The sequence below is a fragment of the Colossoma macropomum genome, unplaced genomic scaffold, assembly GCF_904425465.1.
Source record: "Colossoma macropomum unplaced genomic scaffold, Colossoma_macropomum, whole genome shotgun sequence".
Lineage (NCBI taxonomy): Eukaryota > Metazoa > Chordata > Actinopteri > Characiformes > Serrasalmidae > Colossoma > Colossoma macropomum.
In genome coordinates, this window is record NW_023494789.1 from 23,762,479 (window position 1) to 23,783,702 (window position 21,224).

Consider the following 21,224-nt stretch of genomic DNA (forward strand, 5'->3'; position numbering starts at 1 on the left):
GGTGGGGAGGAGGGGCGTGTGTTGCTGGGGGGTCCTGGACTGGGATTGAGCTCCATTCTAACAGTCTGCATTTGTTTATTACATACGAACAGCCAGAATCTCCTAAAGCAGTGAAGCTCCAGGCAAGTTCCTCTACGCTTCTTCTCTAAAGCTCGCATGCAGCACTAACCCGCCGCTCAGCGCTGAACCGAGCCGGTCCAGCCGCTCACGCCACTCACTTTTACACGGGGTGTAAATCTCTGAGCTGAATGCAGTTAGTTTGCGATTCACTGCATCAAATTTAACCATAATTTGAATAATTTCTGTTCTTTTTGTTCGATTCAGAATATTTTTTTTTTCAAAAATGTAAAAATTTTAATATCTAAAATTCTGCCTCGGTTTCATTATTTTGAGATAGATTCAGACTTATTTTTCCAACAAAAAGAAATCTTTAAAGTTACTGGAGATGCATGTTTTTCTTTGGACATTAAAGATATAAGAATAGAAATGGATCAATAATTTCACTCAGTAGTGAAATGTAGACTATAAAAACAGCAATGCCAGGATATAAAAAAAAAAAACAGGTATTTTTATATTGACCCCAACAGTAGTCTATACTTTAATAAGTGAAAATAATAGTAATAATAACCAAAAATAATAATAAATAAAATTGTAATAAAATAAGTTTTGTTGTTAGCATAATAAGAATTTTATATTGACCCCAAAATTCGTGTGTACTAAATAATAATACTTATCTTTATTGTTATTATTGTAAAAAAAGAGTTGAATGATCATAATAATTTGTAATAATTTTAATATAAATAATGTTAAATAATTATTGAAGTACACACTAATTTAGCACTGGATATAATTTAATAGTTCCTTATCCTTGTTTATACAAATGTATTATTATTATTATTATTATTATTATTATTCTGTTGTTGTTTTTTCTAACCTTCTGAAGTGATGCAGTTGAATTGCTGCCTGTAGACTGATGCATTTTTACACCCTCACTGTTTACCCTCTGCTTAATCAGCTGCAGTGCATGTTTACAGTATGTTTCGTTAATTGTGGGGGGATTTTAATTCCGCAGTAAATAAATGTAGATTTTGGGCTTAACCGTGCGTGTGCTGAGATTAGAGCTTAACCCAGTTATCTGTCTGGATGGTCAGGGTGCAGTAATGTGGAGGGCTTTATTCCTGCATGCTCAGATGTCTGAATCATTTTAATCATGTTACATAAATGCCTGCTTATGTAAATTTACAGTATTTTTTCTGTTTAAAATGTTTTATGCTGTGCTCAGCGTAGTGCACATGCTAGCTGATATATTTTCTGTGGATCCTAACTGGCTGTTACGGTGGCGGGACGTTACCCTTTAGAGCATCGCTGCTGCTCCGCTTTGTGCGCCCCTGGTCAATTTTAATGTATTTGTTGATTTAAGTGTTAACACGTCCTATACAGCGCCAGTCCTCTGCACATTTTAATGCACAGTCACTGTTTATTTGCTGAATTTAACATCTTGAGGGGGCTTCTCCCTGTGCAAACATTAGGGCACATTTTACTTTATACTTTCCCCCAGTATTTTAAGCTCAGAAAATGAATAAAAATTTAAAAAATGACCTTGTAGAGGATTTGTTGACTTACTTTTACCTTAAAAATCAACAAAGCATGCAGTTTGATCAGCAGTGTTTAAACTTCTGCATGCAACTGCATATATTCTTTTTCCAAATAGATCATTATCTCTTTACTTTGTTTTCTTTCTCTCTAATGTCTGTCTGTGTGCACATTATGGACTTTTTAACATTGTTTGCTGTTTAATTTTCCCGAGTGCTCACTAAAAAAAACTATACCTATGAACAGAAAGATGAGCTGCAGTGATTATATGTGTATGTGTAGTGCTGTTATAACCCCCCCCTGTTCTGTGTCCATTGTAACTGATTCATTTTGCCGGCTGGTTTCAGAGTGGACTCCTGGTCTATGTGAGTAACAAGTAGCTTTCTACCTCTCTTGCCCTCTCTCTCTCTGCCTCTCTCTCTCTCCCTCACCACGTATTACAATTGGGCACATTTTGGGCACATGTCTCTCTCAGCCACTGCCTGCTCTTTTTGGGCTGTTTTCCTTGCGGTTGTTGCCTGTTGGGTTTTATATGGTGGGTATTGGTGTAAGGTATTGTTCATTTTCCTGATTGTTTTACTTTCTAAAATGTGAACATGACATTTTCTGTCTTAAAGGCTGTACAAGTGAAAAAGTTCATATGCCACACATCAGAATCCTGTGAGTTAAGGTCTGTTTACGTTTATTGGGCTGTATTTCTCAGGCAGTTGTGTATATAATGAGACTGAGGGGCAAGTTTATGTGCGTATAAAAGTCTGAATGTGGTGTAGCTTTGCAGTTGAGGGACTGAAGGAGGGATTTTTTTGCTGTTAAGGATCACTTTATGCAGTTTAGATAAAAGGAATAGACATTTATGTTTTTTCTGTGAAATTCAATTCAAATTTATTTATGTAGTGCTTTTTACATTAAGCGTGAGCCCCAAAATGAGTATCGGCAAAGAACAACTCCCTCAAAGCAGGAATAAAAAACACTGAGACCCCATCCTGCTCTGGTTGACTGCAGAACAGCAACGCAATAACACAAGAGCAGTGTGAATAAAGAATAAAGATTTGACAGTGAATATTCAGTGATGAATATAGAAAAAAAGAACATTAATGATCCTGTCATTGGACAGTTTACTCTAGAAATAATCTGATTCTTATTGGAAAAACTCTCTAACAAAGCTTATGTAGTAAATGAAATGGTTTTGTGTAGAACCATGAGTTCTGTATATAACTGTTTGCATGCTTAAAAGCTTCTGGACATGGTGAAATGGTTCTTCAGATTGATGGAGAATGTGTTTCTATACGGTTCTATATAGAACCTTTATAATGGTTTATAATGGTGTTATAGTGATTCTTTTAGCACCAAAAAGGATTCTTCTGTTGTTACAAGCCTGACATCGTCACAATAGAAGACCACTTTCAAAGTGGTTTAATATAGAATCATAGAAACACATTCTCCTTTAGTTTGAAGAACCATTTCACCGTGAACAGAACTGTTTAAGCATGAAATAGCTCTATATAGAACTCATGGTTCTACATAGAAACATTCCCTGTACTAAATAACTCCAGCCATCTTTTTTTTTCTGTTTTGTGTCAGTTTAAACTGCAGGCCGACAGTAAAAAAACTAGTTAGGAAACCAATTAAGTATTCAGAACTTAAATATTGACAAGGATTATATGCTGATCTATTTAAACCCAAAGCATTAATGTAATACTTAGCATTTTTTTTTAGTTTTTAAAAAGATCTTTTTGATTTCATTTAAAGTTGAAACAGTTAGATTTACCATGAGTTTAATGTTTAAATAAAACAAAACTTTCCTCAGAAATGCTGTCCAACATTTTCATGTCACTACTAAAAGTCTGTGGGTGGAGCCTTATTTTAGCCATTCCCCCGCATTTTAGAGCAGGAAGTGAGACTGCATCCTTGTCCCTCGTTGCCACATGGTGAAGTTTGAACCCCTTGTTTTGCAGTAAATGTGTCCCAAAGACTGAAAATCAGTGTGGGACATTTAAAAATTGTCATTTTCTGCAGTTCAGTAGTTTTTAGTGTTTTAATGAAAAATATGATGATTTTCTTTGTGTGCAGCTGTTCAAAGCTGTGTTTGCTAGTCATGTCCTGGCTGTGTTTTTGACCTTAAACTAAGCTAAAATTGTCACTACTGAAACATTTGGTAAAGTTTTGGTAGAGTTACGATGGTTGCGGTAGTGACAAAACAATGTTTTAATCATCAGTTTTAATAAAAAATAATTAAGTTATTGGGTCACTCAAAGATAAAGGATTTTAATCTAAATTCCAAGGTCAGTAGACTAATCTGTATCAGAAACTTTCAGTTGAAACATTTCGACTGTTACATTTTGACAAGTGTTAACTGGACTTCTGGTCCAGTTAAACTCTTTATTAGCTGTAAATTAACGCTCTTTAGTGCTGTAAATGAATGTAATATGCAGTAAGTTATAATAAATGTAGTCTATGTTGGGTCCCATTTTAGTGAACTTAGTCATACTTTCGTCTGTAATCTCATCCAGACTTTGCTAAAACCGTATCTGTTACAGCGTTCAGGATATTTTAGCTGTGACCCACAATTCCCTGGGGCACTCTAGTGGCCGCTGTGTGTGCTGATGTAATGCTGCTGGCTTCCTGCAGTCAGGAGCTAGAACAGGAAACAGATCCTCGCTGTGATTCCTCACCGTCTCCCGGGACGTTTTACACGCTCGTGACGGGACGGTGGTGCACCTGTCCAAACATCTGCTCAGGTGGTCATTCACTGACCCACAGTGGAGAGGGGCCGAGGAGTTTTGGGGTCCCAGTTTTAGACCCCTACAGTGGGCCTCTGTGGGCATTTCTGACCAAATTATTTCAATTTACAAAGAATTTTTTAGAAGAATATTTATTTAGGCTAGAAAATTCATTTAGGCTTGAAAATAAACAATAAAACACTTTAAAAGTTTAAAAAATGTAAACAAAAAAGTTATGATAAGTAAAATAAAGAAGAAATATTGAAGGTTCTGCACTATTTCTATTTACTATGTCACTGTTTAAACTTTTGTGAAATTGACCTTGTTGACGTCTTCCTACAAAAAGGTCAGATAGTTTTTAGTCTGATCTCTTTCAGCAAAAAAAATATTTCTATATATAACCATGAACACTCAGAGAACCCTGTGTGTTAAAGGTTCTCTGCATCATGAAATGGTTGTTTGGATTGGTATAGAATGTGTTGTATGTGGTTCTATATAGAACCTTTTGGAAATTGGTTGTGTATAGCACCAGAAAGTGTTCTGCTATTATGTACAATGTCAGGCTTGCAACAACAGAAGAACTGTTTTGTTGCTATATAGAACCATTTTCAAAAAGGTTGTACATATACTATGTACAGCACATTCTATATCAATCTAGAGAACCCTTTTACCATGCAAAGAACTTTTTAAGCATCCAAATGGTTTGAGTATTCACTGTTCTATATAGAACCATGGTCTTTACTAAAGAACCCTTGAGGAACCATCTTTTTTAGGAATGTAGCTTATGATTGGGCTGTCACTTCAAGCCCTTACCCTCCGAAAAAGGCTGTGTACACATTCTAAAAAGATGGGTCTTCACGGGTTCTTCCTTAAAGAAAATGACTCTATATAGAACCATAAACACTCAAAGAACCATTGATGGTTCTTCTGTTACAAGCTTGACATCATGTAGCTTGTGATTGGGCCGTTGCTTCAAGCCTCTGCCTTCTGAAAAAATGAACACGTTGAACTAGTTTGTTGTTTATTTATGGCCATAAATTATATAATCAACAGAATAAAGTGTGTAGTGTTTTATTCACACATTCAAGGCACAAAACATCTTAATATCTTATTCATAATATAATCATCATAATCTTAATTGGATCATGCGGAGCGGAGTGGTTTCTCTGACATGTGAGCGAGGAGCGAAAAATAGAAAACCCGGAGTGGAGCTGGAGCGGAGTGATTACAGGAACGTCTGCTGCTCCGCTTCACTCACTCGCTCGTGATCAGACGCCTCTCAGGTGGCTCTGATCTGCTGATCAGAGGATTTTGTCACTGTTAGTGATCAGAGTCGTGCAGCTCGAGTTCACACTGTCATTAAAGCAAAAGAGAGACAAAAACTAGAGCCATTGGTTCTCTACGCGACTTCTAAAGTCCTAACGGATCATAAACAGACTGGGCATCTCACACTGTCTGATTGGTTTCTGCTGATTGCTTTGAGTCGACTTGGATCACACACTATTCAGCTTTTAAACCGCTGCTGAATCGAACTGAACATGGCGGCCTCTGTTGAAGAGGAGCCACTCCCTATGTAGATATGAAGGGCTCTTTCTAAGCTAAAAGAAGCACAGATTTGTAGTTATAGATGATTTATACACTAATGAACATGGTTTTGTTTACTATGTTCAATTTCTGCTATTAGATTCCCCTAAATCTTTCACACTGGACCTTTTAAAACATTAGTAAAAGGTCAAAATAAGAATCATAACTTTAGATTCATTTTGTGACTGTGAAGTTTGGACTCCTCTGTGGTCGATAATTAGAGGAAACCCACCCCCAGTCCCACAGTAAGACTCTAGTGGCTTAAGTATTAAGTGTGCATGTACTCACTGTAGATATGATTCTGTAAAGCCTGTAGTTTAAGGCTTTAACTGGGTTTGTAGGACAGTTTATTTTTACTCTATCTGGATCATCTGCTCTTCTGAGGGTCAGTTAGACTGGGAGGGTTTCACTGAAATGCAGATGAAGGCGTAGCGTTGAAGAATTCTGTGCACAAGCTCACATTTCCGTGACGTTTGCAGCAAAGTTTTGGTCCAGTTTCTCATTAGGTTGAGTGAATAACTGGCTCAAAATGTAGGTATTGTGATATAAACTGAGTCTATTCTACAGTTTCTCATCAGGTTTAGTGGGATTTTTACCAGCGTTTTGGAAATCTTGTCCAGCCCTCACAACAGTAGCTATGAAAGAGCAGCTAGGCTGAGCCTGGGGAGGACAGTTAAAGCGATAGTTCAGTGAAAGAATTGTCTAATTTACCCCAAATGTAGTCGATCACTCCATTCCTTTTACAACAATATTACGTATGCCTCAGTGTAAAGCGGTTAATTTTAAATTTAATGGCCTCTCTGGTGGAAATATGCAATTGCACGCAACATGCAGAAGAACCTTTTGTAATGTGGGTTGTGCTTTGGACCCCCACAAGCAGATGAATCTGATTTTTCCAATTTTAAATCAAATTGAAAGAGAACTCTGTGAAGGATGTGTCTTCTGATGATGTGAGTGAATTATTGTTATCACATCTTCATCAGTATACTGTTGATTTTGAAATCATTTGTGATCTAAACATCGAGCCGGAGCTTCTTTTTGAGTCTGTGTATGATGTTGACGCGTAACGACGTACGACGTGGTGTGAAAAACTGGACACATTTCTGACTTTTAAATGATTACTTCAGGCTTTACAGGGGATTCGCAGCAGCGCGCACTTTCCGTATTTTAGTTCTTTTTTCTCCTCACTCAATAATGCTGCTTCTCTCAGTTTTAACAAAAATTATGTGCAGCTTTAAGCCCTGTCCAGTTTCCTGCATGCAGCTTTATCATTGGTCATTTGCTATGGAACCTGCAGCTGTTTTTCACAAAGCTGCAGGTTTAGTTTGAATAGACCAGGAAATGTCCACTCGGGGACTGTCTCACCATTTTACACCGGGTTTTCTTGTTTAATATTTGGACATGTGTGCTTAGGGATGGGTGATACGTATAGAGTATGATTTGTTTTTAAATGTTTTGCATAGTCCTTATGTGCAAATGAGGCTCTGCCAGATTGGCCTTTTCTAATGATGAATAAATGTGGTAACTGCTGAAACTTCTCATTCCAAACGGCACTGGTGCAGCCCAGCATGTTCTAGGTAATGCTAAATATTATTATATCAACTTTTCCATGAACTTAAAATGAAGTCACAGTATCACCCATCTCTGGAGTGCACCAGACTTGGTTATTCACGCAGCTTTCTTTATACGCTTCTCAAAACCACTTGGGTTGTTTGTTTTCACGCAGAGCTGGTTTTCACACTGATGGTCAAAAAGAGAGAATCACTCGTGTGTTCTTGATGTGTTTGTTCACTTAAAGGAACAAAACCGTCACAAATAAGAAAATTCAAGTAGACCCTCAGTTCATACAGAGAAATTCAGGCCAGATCAAACTAATTAAGATGTTGTCGGGCAGCTTTGGGAAACCAGTGGAGATGAAAACTCCAGCCGCTGTGGATGGTGGTCCTAAGAAAAAGTCTACGTCAGGTTTATCATGTGTTCTTAAAGCGCAGAACTGTTCTTACCTTTGTGCTCTTGAGTGTGTGTAGATTCTGTTCTTACCTAAGGACAAATCCCAAATAGGAAAACATTCACCAATGTCAGAATTTTTTTTTAAAGAAGAAATTTCTTCTTAAGAACTGTTGGAGAACGGTATCTCATCTCAAAATTCTGACTTTCCCTCATCATATTCACAATTATTTTCTCAGTATGTTGTCATAGTATCTCTAAATAATGACTTATTTTACGGTGTACGTCAAATGTTAAGAAAGTAAGTCATGACTTGGAGATACAAAGTCAATATTTTGATTTACTGCTGCCAGAAAGGGCAAGAAAAGTGCTGATTTGGTGGAAACTTAATTGAAAACTTGCAGCATCATTAAGTGAATTTTTGTTAGGTTTGGTATCAGATATCTGTGTTGGTGTTGGGATCCACACTCCACAGTGGTTACATTTTTTTCTTTTCCAGTTTTTCCATAACGCAGCCCCCCAACATCTCAACGAGTTTTAAAATGGGGTCTGAGTTTCTCTGAATGAACTGTGGGCCATCTTGGACTATCAGATGTTTGTTGTGTTTTTTCTTGCAGTGAACAGACAGAATAAACATCAGAATCAGCTGATTAACATCAGTGACCGACTGAGCGGATCCTTTTAACCGCATTAGTGTTATTTCCACCAGGGGGAGCTGGAGAGGCAGCTGCTGCAGGCTAACCCCATTCTGGAGTCCTTCGGAAACGCCAAGACGGTGAAAAATGACAACTCGTCTCGCTTCGTAAGTTGTTTGAGTTTGTGATGCTGGTCTTGAGCCCCTTTCTTCAGTTCTGCCTGAAATGCTTTCTTAAATATTTAAATATCCACAGTAGCCTCAGTGCCTCTGTGTTTAACAGTGAAGCAGTGCTTCTCCATCTTATGCTCCTTCTGCTTCTCCATCTTCAGCTCCTTCTGCTTCTCCATGTTCTTCTCTTTTTGCTTCTCCATCTTCTGCTCCTTCTGCTTCTCCATCTTTATGCTTCCATCTTCTGCTCCTTCTGCTTCTTCATCTTCTGCTGTATTTGCGTCTTCAACTTCTTCTGCTTCTCCATCCTCTGCTCCTTCTGCTTCACCTTGCTTCTATATCTTCTGCTCCTTCTGCTTCTCCATCTTCAGCTCTTTTTGCTCCATCTTCTGCTCCTTCTGCTTCTCCATCTTTATCCTTCTCCATCTTCAGCTCCTTCTGCTTCTTTGTCTTCTGCTCCTTCTGCTTCACCTTGCTTCTGTATCTTCTGCTCCTTCTGCTTCTCCATCGTCTGGTACTTTATCTCCTGCCTCTGCTTTACCTTCTGCTTGCCATATTTCTTTTGCTGAACTTCCTGCTTCTTCAACTTTACCTTCTGCTTCTGCTCCATCTTCTGCTGTTTCTCCATCTCCTGTTTAGGGTTATCTGGGTCTCCCTGGAGATGATCATGTGCACCACAATGACGTGAGCTTATTTATAGCGTTAGGAGCTCACTGTGGAGTCTGAATCTGATTAAAATATTCGGTTGTGGTTTAAGAACTCATGACTATTACGGAGATGAGACTGAATTACATTAATCTCATGTGCTTGTATTTTTCTGTTGTAATGATGTCAGTGGTGACGATGGTCATCAAGATTGAGCTCCAGCCTGAACTTCTGTCTCCGTCTCTTCACTCAGGGCAAGTTCATCCGCATCAACTTTGATGTCACGGGTTACATTGTGGGGGCCAACATCGAGACCTGTATCCTTTCATTTAACTCCGTCACGCTTAACGTATCTGATCATCATGTGCTGTTTTAGAAGCAGCAAAAAGATGAGCTGAAGCTCCCGATTACAAAAATACCTCATTTAATTCTCAAACACCCTCTTCTATCAGAGTAAACAGTCATTTATCAGTTTATTTTTCCTGTTTACTTATTGAACTGTTCATTTATTTATGCATCTGTTTTTCTGTCTCTCACAATTCCTTTATTTATTCATTCACGTGTTTATTCATTTGTGTCTATCATCCATCCATCTATCTGTATACCATCCATCCGTCCATCCATCCATTTATGTCTGTGTGTATTGTCTGTCCATCCATCCATCCATCCATCCATTTATCTATCTGTATATCATCCATCCATTCATCCATTATCTATCTGTATATCATCTGTCCATCCATCCATTTATCTGTTATCTGTTTATCTCCATTAGTTTTTTCACCCATTAGTTTCTGTCTATCTATTTATCCACTGTATGTTTTATTTATTTATTTACATCCTTCAGTTTACTTTTCTATCAGGTTTCCATTTATCTATCTATCCATCCATCCATTTTTGTCCATCTATCCATCTATGTAGTTATCCTTTTGTTTATTTTTTTTATTTATTCATCCATTAATTTACATACATCTGCAATTCACTTGGTGGAAGAGGAGAATGATGGTGATGATGAGGAGGATGATGATGGTGTTCTCTGTAGGTTAAAATATCAGTTTGATCCTGAAGCTGTTCTGATCAGATCTGCTGGAGAAGTCCAGAGCGATCCGACAGGCCAAAGACGAGAGAACCTTCCACGTCTTCTACCAGCTGCTGGCTGGAGCAGGAGAACATCTGCGCTGTGAGTTTCATTTCCTTTATATGCTCCATTGTAGACTTGCACTGTAACACCGTTCCAGAGCGGAGAAGCCGCTCGGTCCTCATCTGATGTTAAAGGGCTGCAGAGCAGAGAGTCTCTGAAGTGGTGAACCTCTGACCTCACAGCCAATCAAATCTGTTAAGATCCCTTAGAGGATGATTTAACGCATCGTTGGCTGTGTCTGAAACTGAAGACAGCTGTCTGCCTGGGCTGTCTCAGAACTCAGCGCCTTAGATGGGAGTGCTGTGACGAAGGTACCTGCAAACGAATGAGTCTAAGCTGCCTTCAACAGGCAGAATTTATACAAACACTGTTTGGACAAAAACAATACACCAAGGTTTTTAAGAGACTTTTTGTTTGAAAATGACTTTGATATTGAATTCTGCTGTAATCGATTAGAATTATTTCTAACATGCTAAAGTTTATGAAGTTGAATCACCATAACTTAGTTTTTACAGTCCTGGTCGTCAGCTCAAATTACTTCACATTTTAAGGTTAAACGTTTCAGCTGGACTAGAGTTTTCTGCGTCTCCTGACTCTGAATGCTCGTCTTTAAAGTTTATCGTGGCTGACAGACGTCAGTAGAAGCGCGAGCTGAGATGATTAATGTCTTTTTTGTTCTCTTTGGCAGCCGATCTCCTCCTGGAGGGCTTCAATAACTACCGTTTCCTCTCCAACGGCAACATTCCTATTCCCGGCCAACAGGACAAGGACAACTTCCAGGAGACCATGGAGGCAATGCACATCATGAGCTTCTCACACGATGAGATTTTGTGTAAGTGTGTGTGTGTGTGTGTGTGTGTGTGTGTGTGTGTACACGTGCATACCTGAACTGTTCAGTCATACAGTTAGAGATGAGTGATGGAGAAGTTAAAGGCTGGCTTTAAAGGGCCCGTTTCGAGTTTGATTTAGCGTTTCGGTCTCCAGTCTATACAAGCTGACAATCTGTTGTTTTTGTAATGTCACACAAATCTTTGCATGTGCATATATATCTGTCTATTGGAGCAGTTTAGCTCCACCTGCTCATGGTGAAGTATACTTGAACTGAATAATTTCTGCATTAACTTCTCCATTAAAACTTAAAAACAATTGTCACTGTTCTCCTTGTTCTTTATATATATGTGAGTATGTAGGTATGTATGTAAGTATGGCCCTTTCTAGAGATAATAAACATGAATGTGTCTGTATTTACAGCGATGCTGAAGGTGGTATCAGCTGTGTTGCAGTTTGGAAACATTGTGTTCAAGAAGGAGAGAAATACAGACCAGGCCTCCATGCCTGAGAACACAGGTAATGCACACGGGTAGCGCACCCCCAACACAGGTAACGCACACCTAATTCACGGGTAGCGCATGCCCAACACAGGTAACTCATGGGTAGCGCATGCCCAACACAGGTAATGCACACCTAATTCACGGGCAGCGCACACCCAACGCAGGTAACTCATGAGTAGCGCATGCCCAACACAGGTAACGCACACCTAATTCACGGGCAGTGCACGCCCAACACAGGTAACTCATGGGTAGTGCATGCCTAATTCTCGGGTAGTACATTCCCTACACAGGTAACTCTTGGGTAGTGCATTCACAGGTAACGCACACCTAATTCAGGGGTGGCGTGTACCTGACACAGGTAACGCAGCCCCAAGTCACAGGTTACCCCGCGAGTCACAGGTAATGTCCGTAACAGGTCACACACCCCTGCCCAACCCCGCCCTCCCAAGACACGTTAACGCACCACCCCTGAGTTAAAGGTAACACCCCCTGAAACAAGGTTAACTCATCCCCCCATCCACACTCCCGAGACAGCTAACACCCCCCCAAGTCACAGGTAACACCCTCTACACAGAACACACTCAAATATGACATTTTTCTATTTTAGTTTATAATTTCCCTTTATTTGCTGATATAATAAAATCCTGCTGATATTATAATGTTATTTTTTTTCCCAATGTCACGATCAGTTTTGTGCAAATACGCGTTAACTGATTTTGTCTGTTCAAGAATAAACGTGGACATTTAAAGCTTAGAGTTTTATCTGAAGCTTGTAAGAGCCATTATCAAATGTCTGGTCTTGTATCTATCAGTGTTACGATGACACTTTTTGAGTTTTGGCATAGAGCTGCCGCCGCTGTTTTACATTCCTAACATCTAACCAGAACACTGCTTAGACTACAGCTCACATTCACAGTCAGTAATGTATATAGAACTTCCAGAAAGATTAGAGTGACTTCTTGCTAAATAACTACCTTTATAAGTCAAAGTGTGATTGTCACTTCCTAATTATGTTGGTAGGTAATCTAATGTGTAAGGCCTTCAGTCCAGCTCCTGAAGTCCTAACCAATGGGAGAGCTCGTCAGCTGTATCTGCCTAGATACCACAGAGAAAAATTGTTTTCTGTTGGACAACACATAGCATGATGAACGTATTCAATAAAAATGAACTGAAATATGTTTCCAGGATTAGCAGCAGTCTGGGTGAGCAAGGCCATAAATTTCAGACACATTTGTGTTATTCCACCCAGAGCGTCCTGCTGCTTAATGCTCCTCTGGTGACGGCCTGGACGTCTTTTTTGGTAAGCGTTTTTGTGCAAAGAGGAACGTTCTGGAATGACGTAGCAGAGTCGTGCTAAATCAAACCTATTTTCCCAGCACTGCCGTTTCACGCTTTCCACACATTCCAGTGAGCTGACTGCAGCAGCGAAGAAGATGATTTTCTCTCTCTCCTTCACCATTAAAGGGCCGAATTCATTGCAAACTGAGCTGCTTTACACATTGAACTTTATAACCAGCAATAACCAGACATGACAATGACATACAGAAAGTCTTGAAGTTTCCTCACGTTAAATTCGTAAAAATCATGTCTTTATGAGGAAAGATTGCATGATTCAACATTAAACTGTCTGTTAATATTTGAAAACACAAATTCTGCTTAGCTGTTTAATGACTTTTATTAATAACCATCATTAAATTAATTAGTGGTCACTTCCCAATAAATAAAAATAGTAGTAAATAAATAAATAAGAAAAATGGAAAAAATGTTCTGTTAATACTGCAGTAAGAAGGTCCATTTGTCTAGATGTTTATTGCTCTGTTTTTTTTCTTATAGCTGCGCAAAAGCTCTGCCATCTGCTGGGGATGAGTGTGATGGAGTTCACCCGCGCCATTCTGACCCCCAGGATCAAAGTGGGCAGAGATTATGTCCAGAAAGCCCAGACGAAAGAGCAGGTAACACATGCATACACACACCCTCTCAGTCCAGCCTGAGAACCTGGGAGTTAACTCTCTAACCCAGCGTTACGCTGCGCTGGAAAAAACATCATTCCAACAGCAGCACGGAAACTGATGATTATCAGAGGAGAGCTGTAGTGGTGTAGGTTGTTTTATTTTAAGGTGGAAAAAGGCAGGAGGTGCTCTGTACTCTCTTATTTTGTGTTGTGTAGCACTTGGTTCATCTGGAATTCAACTCAGACATTTGGCGTCAACGGTTCCCAAAAAATCAGTGTGATAATATTTTGACATTTTATTTTAGATTTAGAGCGGTTTGTAAAACACTGAATAAAAATCATTGTGTTTATATTTTATTATTATTATTATTATTGTCATTCTTGTTGTAATAGCGTTTTATGTGTGGCACTACAGGTTCTGTTCTGTCTGTTCCAACTTATTACATCTCAGAAAAATAAATATTTTTATGATTATTATGTATCGTGATATAATATTTTTGCCATATTAACCATCCCTAATTCCAGTACTTAATTCCCTCCCCCAGTTTAGTCATGGCCAGTTCTCACTCTCTAGCTAACTCTAACTTGATTACAAGATGCTACCAGGCTGTGAGGGTGAATGTCAGTCTGAGCTTTCTTCGAATCACATGAAGCTCCACCACATCTTCTCATGCTGCTGCTAACATAGCGTCACTGGAGCTCAACACTCCTGGTTGAGTCACTGGAGGAAGCAGTAGTAGAATACAGACAGTCTCTTATCAATTCTAATATTCCAAACTGAGGTCTCTGCTTCTCAGCAAACTTCAGATGCCTTGGTGCCTTTTTACACCCCAAAGGGCCACTTGCTTTTAACTATGCATATGCACCGGAAGATGTCTTCCTCGCACACCCTGTGTTCATTTGAAGTGTTAGTAGGGGCAGTATACCACAGTATGATCAGTGATGTCATTAGCACACTATACACAATGGTGACCATGGCAGAAACTTTTAAAGAGAGGCTGATGGAGCTTGTCTGAAACTACCCACATTTATATGACATTTCTATGCAGCTTCACAGCTGTAAATATGCTTGCCAACTGTTGCTGTGTTTGCTGATTGTACAAAACCACATACAGCTGTCAAAAGTCGCAGTGGCGATTGGAGGACTTTTAATCCTCCAGATAAACAATAGTTATGTGAGTGAATATGTGAATAGTGCTGCTCACGTAGGTAAAAGCAGGTATACTGTGACCCTAAAGTGCGCCTTTCTCATCCTCCTCCTCCTCCTCCTCCTCCTCCTCTCAGTCCTTTCTGCAGTAATATTATCCAGCTCTCGCTGGTCATCACTCACAGTGCGCTCTGTGGTTGATTTTGGAGAGATGCAGAGTTAGTGGATTGTGGGAATGAACGCCAAGTTCAACCTGAAGTAGAATTACTCTATGGCTCAGGCTCAGAAATCAGGATCAGAAAATTCTGAATATTCTGAAGTTTCTGATCTTCCTAAACTGCTCAGAACAAAATGCTAAACTGATTTATTTCCTTCCTTTTGCTCAGGCTGAATGTGGGCTTATTGTAATGATAAATAATAGTAATAACAACAATAATAAATGTTGGTTTGGAAAGCTGTTGGACCTAGCAATTGTGATGTCCGCACTTAAACCTCTCAGGTGTTTAAGCCACCTCACAAGAATTTGAAAAGAATTTCAATATGAAAAAGAAAACTTGGTCATTTAGGCAAACTTTCCTCTCTGTGTTTCTGTTCAGGCTGATTTTGCAGTGGAAGCTCTGGCCAAAGCCACGTACGAGCGGCTCTTCCGCTGGCTCGTCCACCGCATCAACAAAGCTCTGGACCGGACCAAACGGCAGGGAGCGTCCTTCATCGGCATCCTTGACATCGCTGGCTTCGAGATCTTCCAGGTGCAGCATTTCTTAGCATTCATTCTGAGTTTGAATCAGGACTACTGTTATACTGTTAGGGAGCCGCTATGTACCAAAAACAGTCATAGTTAATTTTTACGTGACCCTTTTCTTTATCTTTATCCCAATTAAACAGGCTGTTTTTGTTACTGTTCCTTTGGAATGATGCATGTTAATTAACTCTGTTTTAATTGGCTGCCCTGTATTGTGCCTCATACAAAAACACTCCTTATAATTTCAGCTTGAATGGGCAGGGCTAAACTGCTGTGGGCTGGACAGGCGAATATATGTAAATGCATGATGTGTGTGTAACTGTGACGTTAGAAAGACAGTTAATAAAAAACTGTTAAACTTAATTCAGACTGTTTTTGCATTTCCATATATGGACCAAAGAGTGAAATGTTCGCGTACTACATCAGTCGCTTATTTCTAAAAAGAAAAGTATGATATGAGGCTTTTAAAGTGGTCTGATGAGAAAATAAAAAAAAGAGAGCTTAATAAAAGCAGTGAATATGATCTCATGGAGTGTCCTCAATCATACATATTTATTTGTGCTTTATTTAATATTTTTTATTTCTTTATTTATTTTTTTTTACACTATTGAGTTGCCATTTAATCATTGAGCTTGCTTCCTCTCTCCCTCTCTCTTTCCCCAGCTGAACTCGTTCGAGCAGCTATGCATCAACTACACCAACGAGAAGCTCCAGCAGCTCTTCAACCACACCATGTTCATCCTGGAGCAGGAGGAGTACCAGCGCGAGGGCATCGAGTGGAGCTTCATCGATTTCGGCCTCGACCTGCAGCCCTGCATCGACCTCATCGAGAGGCCGGTGAGTGACATTGTCTCGTCTCACTGGTTCAGAGCTGACAGCAAGGCTGGACGATATTATATGTTATCGTTATTGTGATTAAATCATGCCACAATACACTTTTCTGAGTCTATGATTCTTCTAGAACACTGAACACCTGCACTGATGATAAACATACAGATTTAGACCCATTATAGGGTCTATAAACAGTAACTATATATACTGCATAATAACAAGTAGCTGATTGGATGGCAGCTCAAACTAACATTTTATTTATATATATTATTTTATTTAGTTATTTTTACAATTTGTTTGAACATTTTCCTGTTATTCCTTTTCAAATAGTAGATAAATGTCAAATAACAGTCCAATACCCCTCTAGCCAGAGCTGTGTGTATATCATCAGTCTTTGTAGAAACTGACCAACTGCATTATAAAGATAGAGGAAAATTAGTTACGTTTAACTGGATTTAGTGCCAGAAATTGAACAGAAATTTTTTTTTTTTTAACGTAGCACTGCTGGGTCCTTTTTTTCCCTGATCAGACGTCTGACAAAATAACTATCGTTACATATTGTGTATCGTAAAAAATTCTTAAAGTATCATAATATTATGTTTGCCATATCGCTCAGCCTGCATTTGGCACTGGGCATGGTAACCCTGGGCTCATGTGCGTCTCCTCCACAGTGTCCTATTCTACTGGTCAGTGCTTTTTCAAAGACTTCGAATTCATTATTAATGACGTCGGCATTCTGAACTTACCAGCAAGGTTGGTTCTTCACAGTAAAGTGCTAGGATAAAATTGACCTTAATAGATTAGTTATGGGAGAATGCATTATGTATGTTAAAACAATAGTTCATCGCATTTAATGAAAGCTGATGGAAATCAGCTTGTTTAGTCTTTATTTCCTCCAAATTAAAGCAGCATTATGTAATATTTATTGTTAAAACTGTAAGAGTTCTCTTTGAATACTTTCTCAAAGCACTCACAAAAAACAGATTAATCTGCTTGTGGGCATCTGAAACACAACCAACGTTACAAAACGTTCATACGCGTGTTGCGTGCAATTACATATTTCCACCAGAGAGGGCTCCAAATCCCCAAATCCTACAGTGTTGCTTTAAAGCTACGTGAGATTCTTACGTTAATCATTGGGAATGTGAGTTCTGTAAGTGTTGCAGTAGTTGATCTTTATTTGCAAAAGTACTAGAAGGCAAGTGGCATCATTAGAGTGATTTTATAAAGTGTATGTGTTTGTTTATTTTTCTAGGCAAACCCTCCAGGTGTGCTGGCCCTGCTGGACGAGGAGTGCTGGTTCCCCAAAGCTACAGACAAAACGTTTGTGGATAAGCTGGTGCAGGAGCAGGGCTCGCACGCCAAGTTCCAGAAACCGCGGCAACTAAAGGACAAGGCTGACTTCTGCATCATCCACTACGCAGGCAGGGTACGTAATGCCTTTAACTGGGCCCAAACGTTTGGTCCTTACCTGAATCTTACCCCAAAAAAGCCTTGTTCAAGTCTAATTCAACCCACAGCACCAGCAAAACTGTGCCTGAACCTGACCAGCACAGCCTTACATAGCCTTGTAGTGAAAACACTGCCATCAGATAATCAATAGAAAGCCAAATAATCCAAGGAAACCAAGTAATTTCATAAAATCTATTAGATCAGGCAGTGTCATATCACAGTGGTTGAATTTTGGCTGTATTGCGTAGATTAAAAAAGGTGTTTTAATTATACTGTGGAAGGTGATAGCAGTTGGCTTAAATAATTAGTCATCTCAATAATTGGTATTAGGTGATTGTGAGCTCTACCTCTCAAACTCAGAATCTGTACTGAATGGCTAATGAACAGTGTTTATACAGCTGTATGCAGCGACAGCATTCAGAAATCACTATTAATAAACAGCTGTTATTGTTCCACTTTAAAGGGTTAATATTTACTGAGCTGCTGATTTTGCTCTGATAAGAAGTTGGTGTTGTGAGACTCAGGGAGCTGCAGTTGCTTTAGTTTTTTCTCCTGAATATTTACTGTAATGTTCAGTACTGTGTTCATTACTGTGTTCAGTACTGTGTTTCATGTCTGTTGACATTAAATTCATTAAGTCTTTTGAAATATGAGGCTCGTTTGCTGCGGCTCTCGACGAAAAAGTTTAAATTTCCATCAAAATCTGCGGTTATCAGTGTTAGTTTGAGCTTTATGGCTGCAGACTGGACTAAATGTGGGTCAGTTAATGAAACTGCAGGTCTAGTCAGAGAAAAAAGGCTCTAAACTTTAGCTAACTTTGTGACCGCGGTGCGGCCCATTATACTGTAATTCTACAGCACTGCTGCCACCATCAGGTGAAAGGAAGAACTATAGTGTACTGGCTGGAGGGCAATTTATAACACACACTAAAACAGAAGACACAGGTCAGTTAAAACCAAATTTGGCCCTGGGGCCGGACTTTGGGTACCCCTGCAGTGTAAGGTCAGTATGAGTGATTGGGCCTAGAAGTAATCCTCTCCTGACATCTCTCTATTAATCACAGGGTCCACACAGCCTGTGACTCAACTCAAACCACCATCCATGCCTTTTAGAACTGAACCAGCAGAAGGGTTTGTGGAGTGAGCTCATCAGGGAGCGATCTTAATTACATCAGAATATCAAAGCAGGGTTCAGATCATGCTTTCCCAGCTCTAACCGAACCTGCTGGAACCAATCAGAATGCCCCAAATATTTTTGCTCTGTAGACAGCCTCACACAGGGAGGTGGTCTCGTGCTGTAATCTGGAGAAAATTCCAGAGAATGCAACAATACGCTTTGACCAGCCAAACCAGACAGCCACAATAGAGTACAGCTTGTGCAAACATTAGACGGAGGGGGGCGGGGGGTCCTTGAACAATCATAATTTATCTGAAGTATCACTTTACAGGTTGTCTTGAGTATTTGTCTTAAATTAACATGATCTTAGATGCTAATACACAGAGACGTCATTTATACGTTTATTTACTGGGGTCACTGTGGCGATGTACAGTCGTATGCAGAAGTTGAACGTTTTATTGGTTTTCTAAGTGGGGGAAAAAAAAGGGAACGCACTTAAATATGGCATTTTTCTGCACAATCTTTGCACACAGTTTTTATTTATTCTCGTAACAAAAACTCATGTCTTCAGAATAGCAGCTTTACAGAAGTAAAAAAAACTTATGCCAAAGTCTTTTTCTAAATAATTTGGAATAATTTCTGTGGGTCATCATTAAATGTTTGCTCAGTGGCAAGGGTAACTAGATTTTTTTTTTTTAATTATGTTAAAAATTAAAAAAGTAGGATGGCAATAAGTTTTTGTGTGACAGCAACAATGTTTATAGAGTACTGTACAAAAGTTTTAGGCACCTGGAAAAAAAAAGAATTAAAAAGCTGTTTATCGGGGCTCCCGAGTGGCGCAACCGTCTAAGCGTTGGCCCTATCATCAGGAGATCGCGAGTTCGATCCCTGGTGATGCTACAGCCATCCGTAGCCGGGAGTCCGAGAGAGCACAATTGGCCTCGCTCTCTCTGGGTGGGTAGGATGCCCCCTCCTTCTCCCCCCATCACTCAGCGCGATGCTAGTCAGCGCAGGCGTCTGTTAGCTGATGTAACAGATCTGGCGGTTGGCGCTTTCCTCCGAGCGCGTTCAGCTGTCCAGTGACGTTGCGTGAGCGGCAGCTCGAAAAGAAGCGGTGGTTGGCTTCACAGGTCTCGGAGGAAGCCTGTGTTAGCCTTCACCCTCCTAGCGCTGATAGCATCGTGTGATTGGGGGAGTCCTAACTAGCGGGTGGAATTGGAGACGACTAAATTGGGGAGAAAAATCGGGTAAAATAAAAGCTGTTTATCTGGTCAGCAAGTGTTTGTCTTTATTCTTACTTTTTTTATTCTTACTTTTTGTTACTGTATGTATACTTCATGTTTATTTATGACTATTCTAATGCTGTATGTTATTTTTACTTGCAAAAAACACATTGAATAGCTACGAGGCATATACAAGAACTAAATTATAGCTGCTACTGTTTTTAGGTATGTTAATGCACTTCAGTCCATTTTTATAGGTCACTGTATGCTTACAGTTCCTGGCTGGGTGTGAAATAGTGATTTAAATTATTAAAAACACCATCGCAAACGATCCACTACTGCCGAAACATAAGCTTTCATTACTTGTTAGCTACACTGGCCTCGTTGTTCCAGTGCTGATACTAAAGAAGCAAACTTCTGATAGCTGATTGACTGTATGTGGGATAAGAGAGGGAACTTTTTTTGCAGAACTGTTCCTTTAACCCTTAGAGAGAGTTTGCTGCAGTGCGTCTGTAGCTGTATCTCTGCTGCTGGATCCAGCTGTTTGTAATGGCCTTCACAGAAAACATCTGCTTCATATCAGCAGCTGTTTTGCAACAGAAACCCTGTGCCTCTCAAACAGGAGACTCTGACCTGCTTGCTGTGGCCTCAGGGTGAAAGGGCAGGACAGGAGGTCTCCTCTCTGTGGAGATAGTGTTTGATGGAAAGCTCATGAGATGTTTGATGCATGTTTTACTGGTTTATGCACTCAGTGATGGTCATAAATTCATAAAGAGTTTAGGTAGTGAGTAGATATTGTTGTAGACGAGAGTTGCTTTATGCTGGAACAGGCTGGATCTGGCACCTATTTTAGTGAATGTGGCACCAATTTTAATGGATCTGGGACCTCCCAGATTGGGCCCTGCACCTATTTTAGTAGATCCAGCTCCTATTTAGTGGATCCAGCACTTCTTTTAATGGGTCTGTCATCTATTTTAGTGGATTCAGCATGTATTTTAG

The 21,224-nt window shown here is 39.6% G+C and overlaps 1 protein-coding gene across 3 annotated transcripts in view; it reads left to right on the forward strand.

The window, feature by feature from the left end:
- LOC118808147 (myosin-10) overlaps positions 1–21,224 on the forward strand; it is a 104,885-nt gene that overhangs the window by 42,816 nt on the left and 40,845 nt on the right. The window contains exons 6-16 of one of the 3 annotated variants that reach the window (XM_036570612.1): positions 93–122; positions 1,941–1,958; positions 8,554–8,646; positions 9,548–9,611; positions 10,373–10,471; positions 11,121–11,264; positions 11,684–11,779; positions 13,597–13,715; positions 15,458–15,610; positions 16,267–16,440; positions 17,690–17,863. In XM_036570612.1, coding sequence (XP_036426505.1) covers positions 93–122; positions 1,941–1,958; positions 8,554–8,646; positions 9,548–9,611; positions 10,373–10,471; positions 11,121–11,264; positions 11,684–11,779; positions 13,597–13,715; positions 15,458–15,610; positions 16,267–16,440; positions 17,690–17,863 — 1,164 coding nt within the window. The remainder of the gene's footprint in view (positions 1–92; positions 123–1,940; positions 1,959–8,553; positions 8,647–9,547; positions 9,612–10,372; positions 10,472–11,120; positions 11,265–11,683; positions 11,780–13,596; positions 13,716–15,457; positions 15,611–16,266; positions 16,441–17,689; positions 17,864–21,224) is intronic. The other 2 variants (XM_036570613.1, XM_036570614.1) reach the window with 2 other exon arrangements.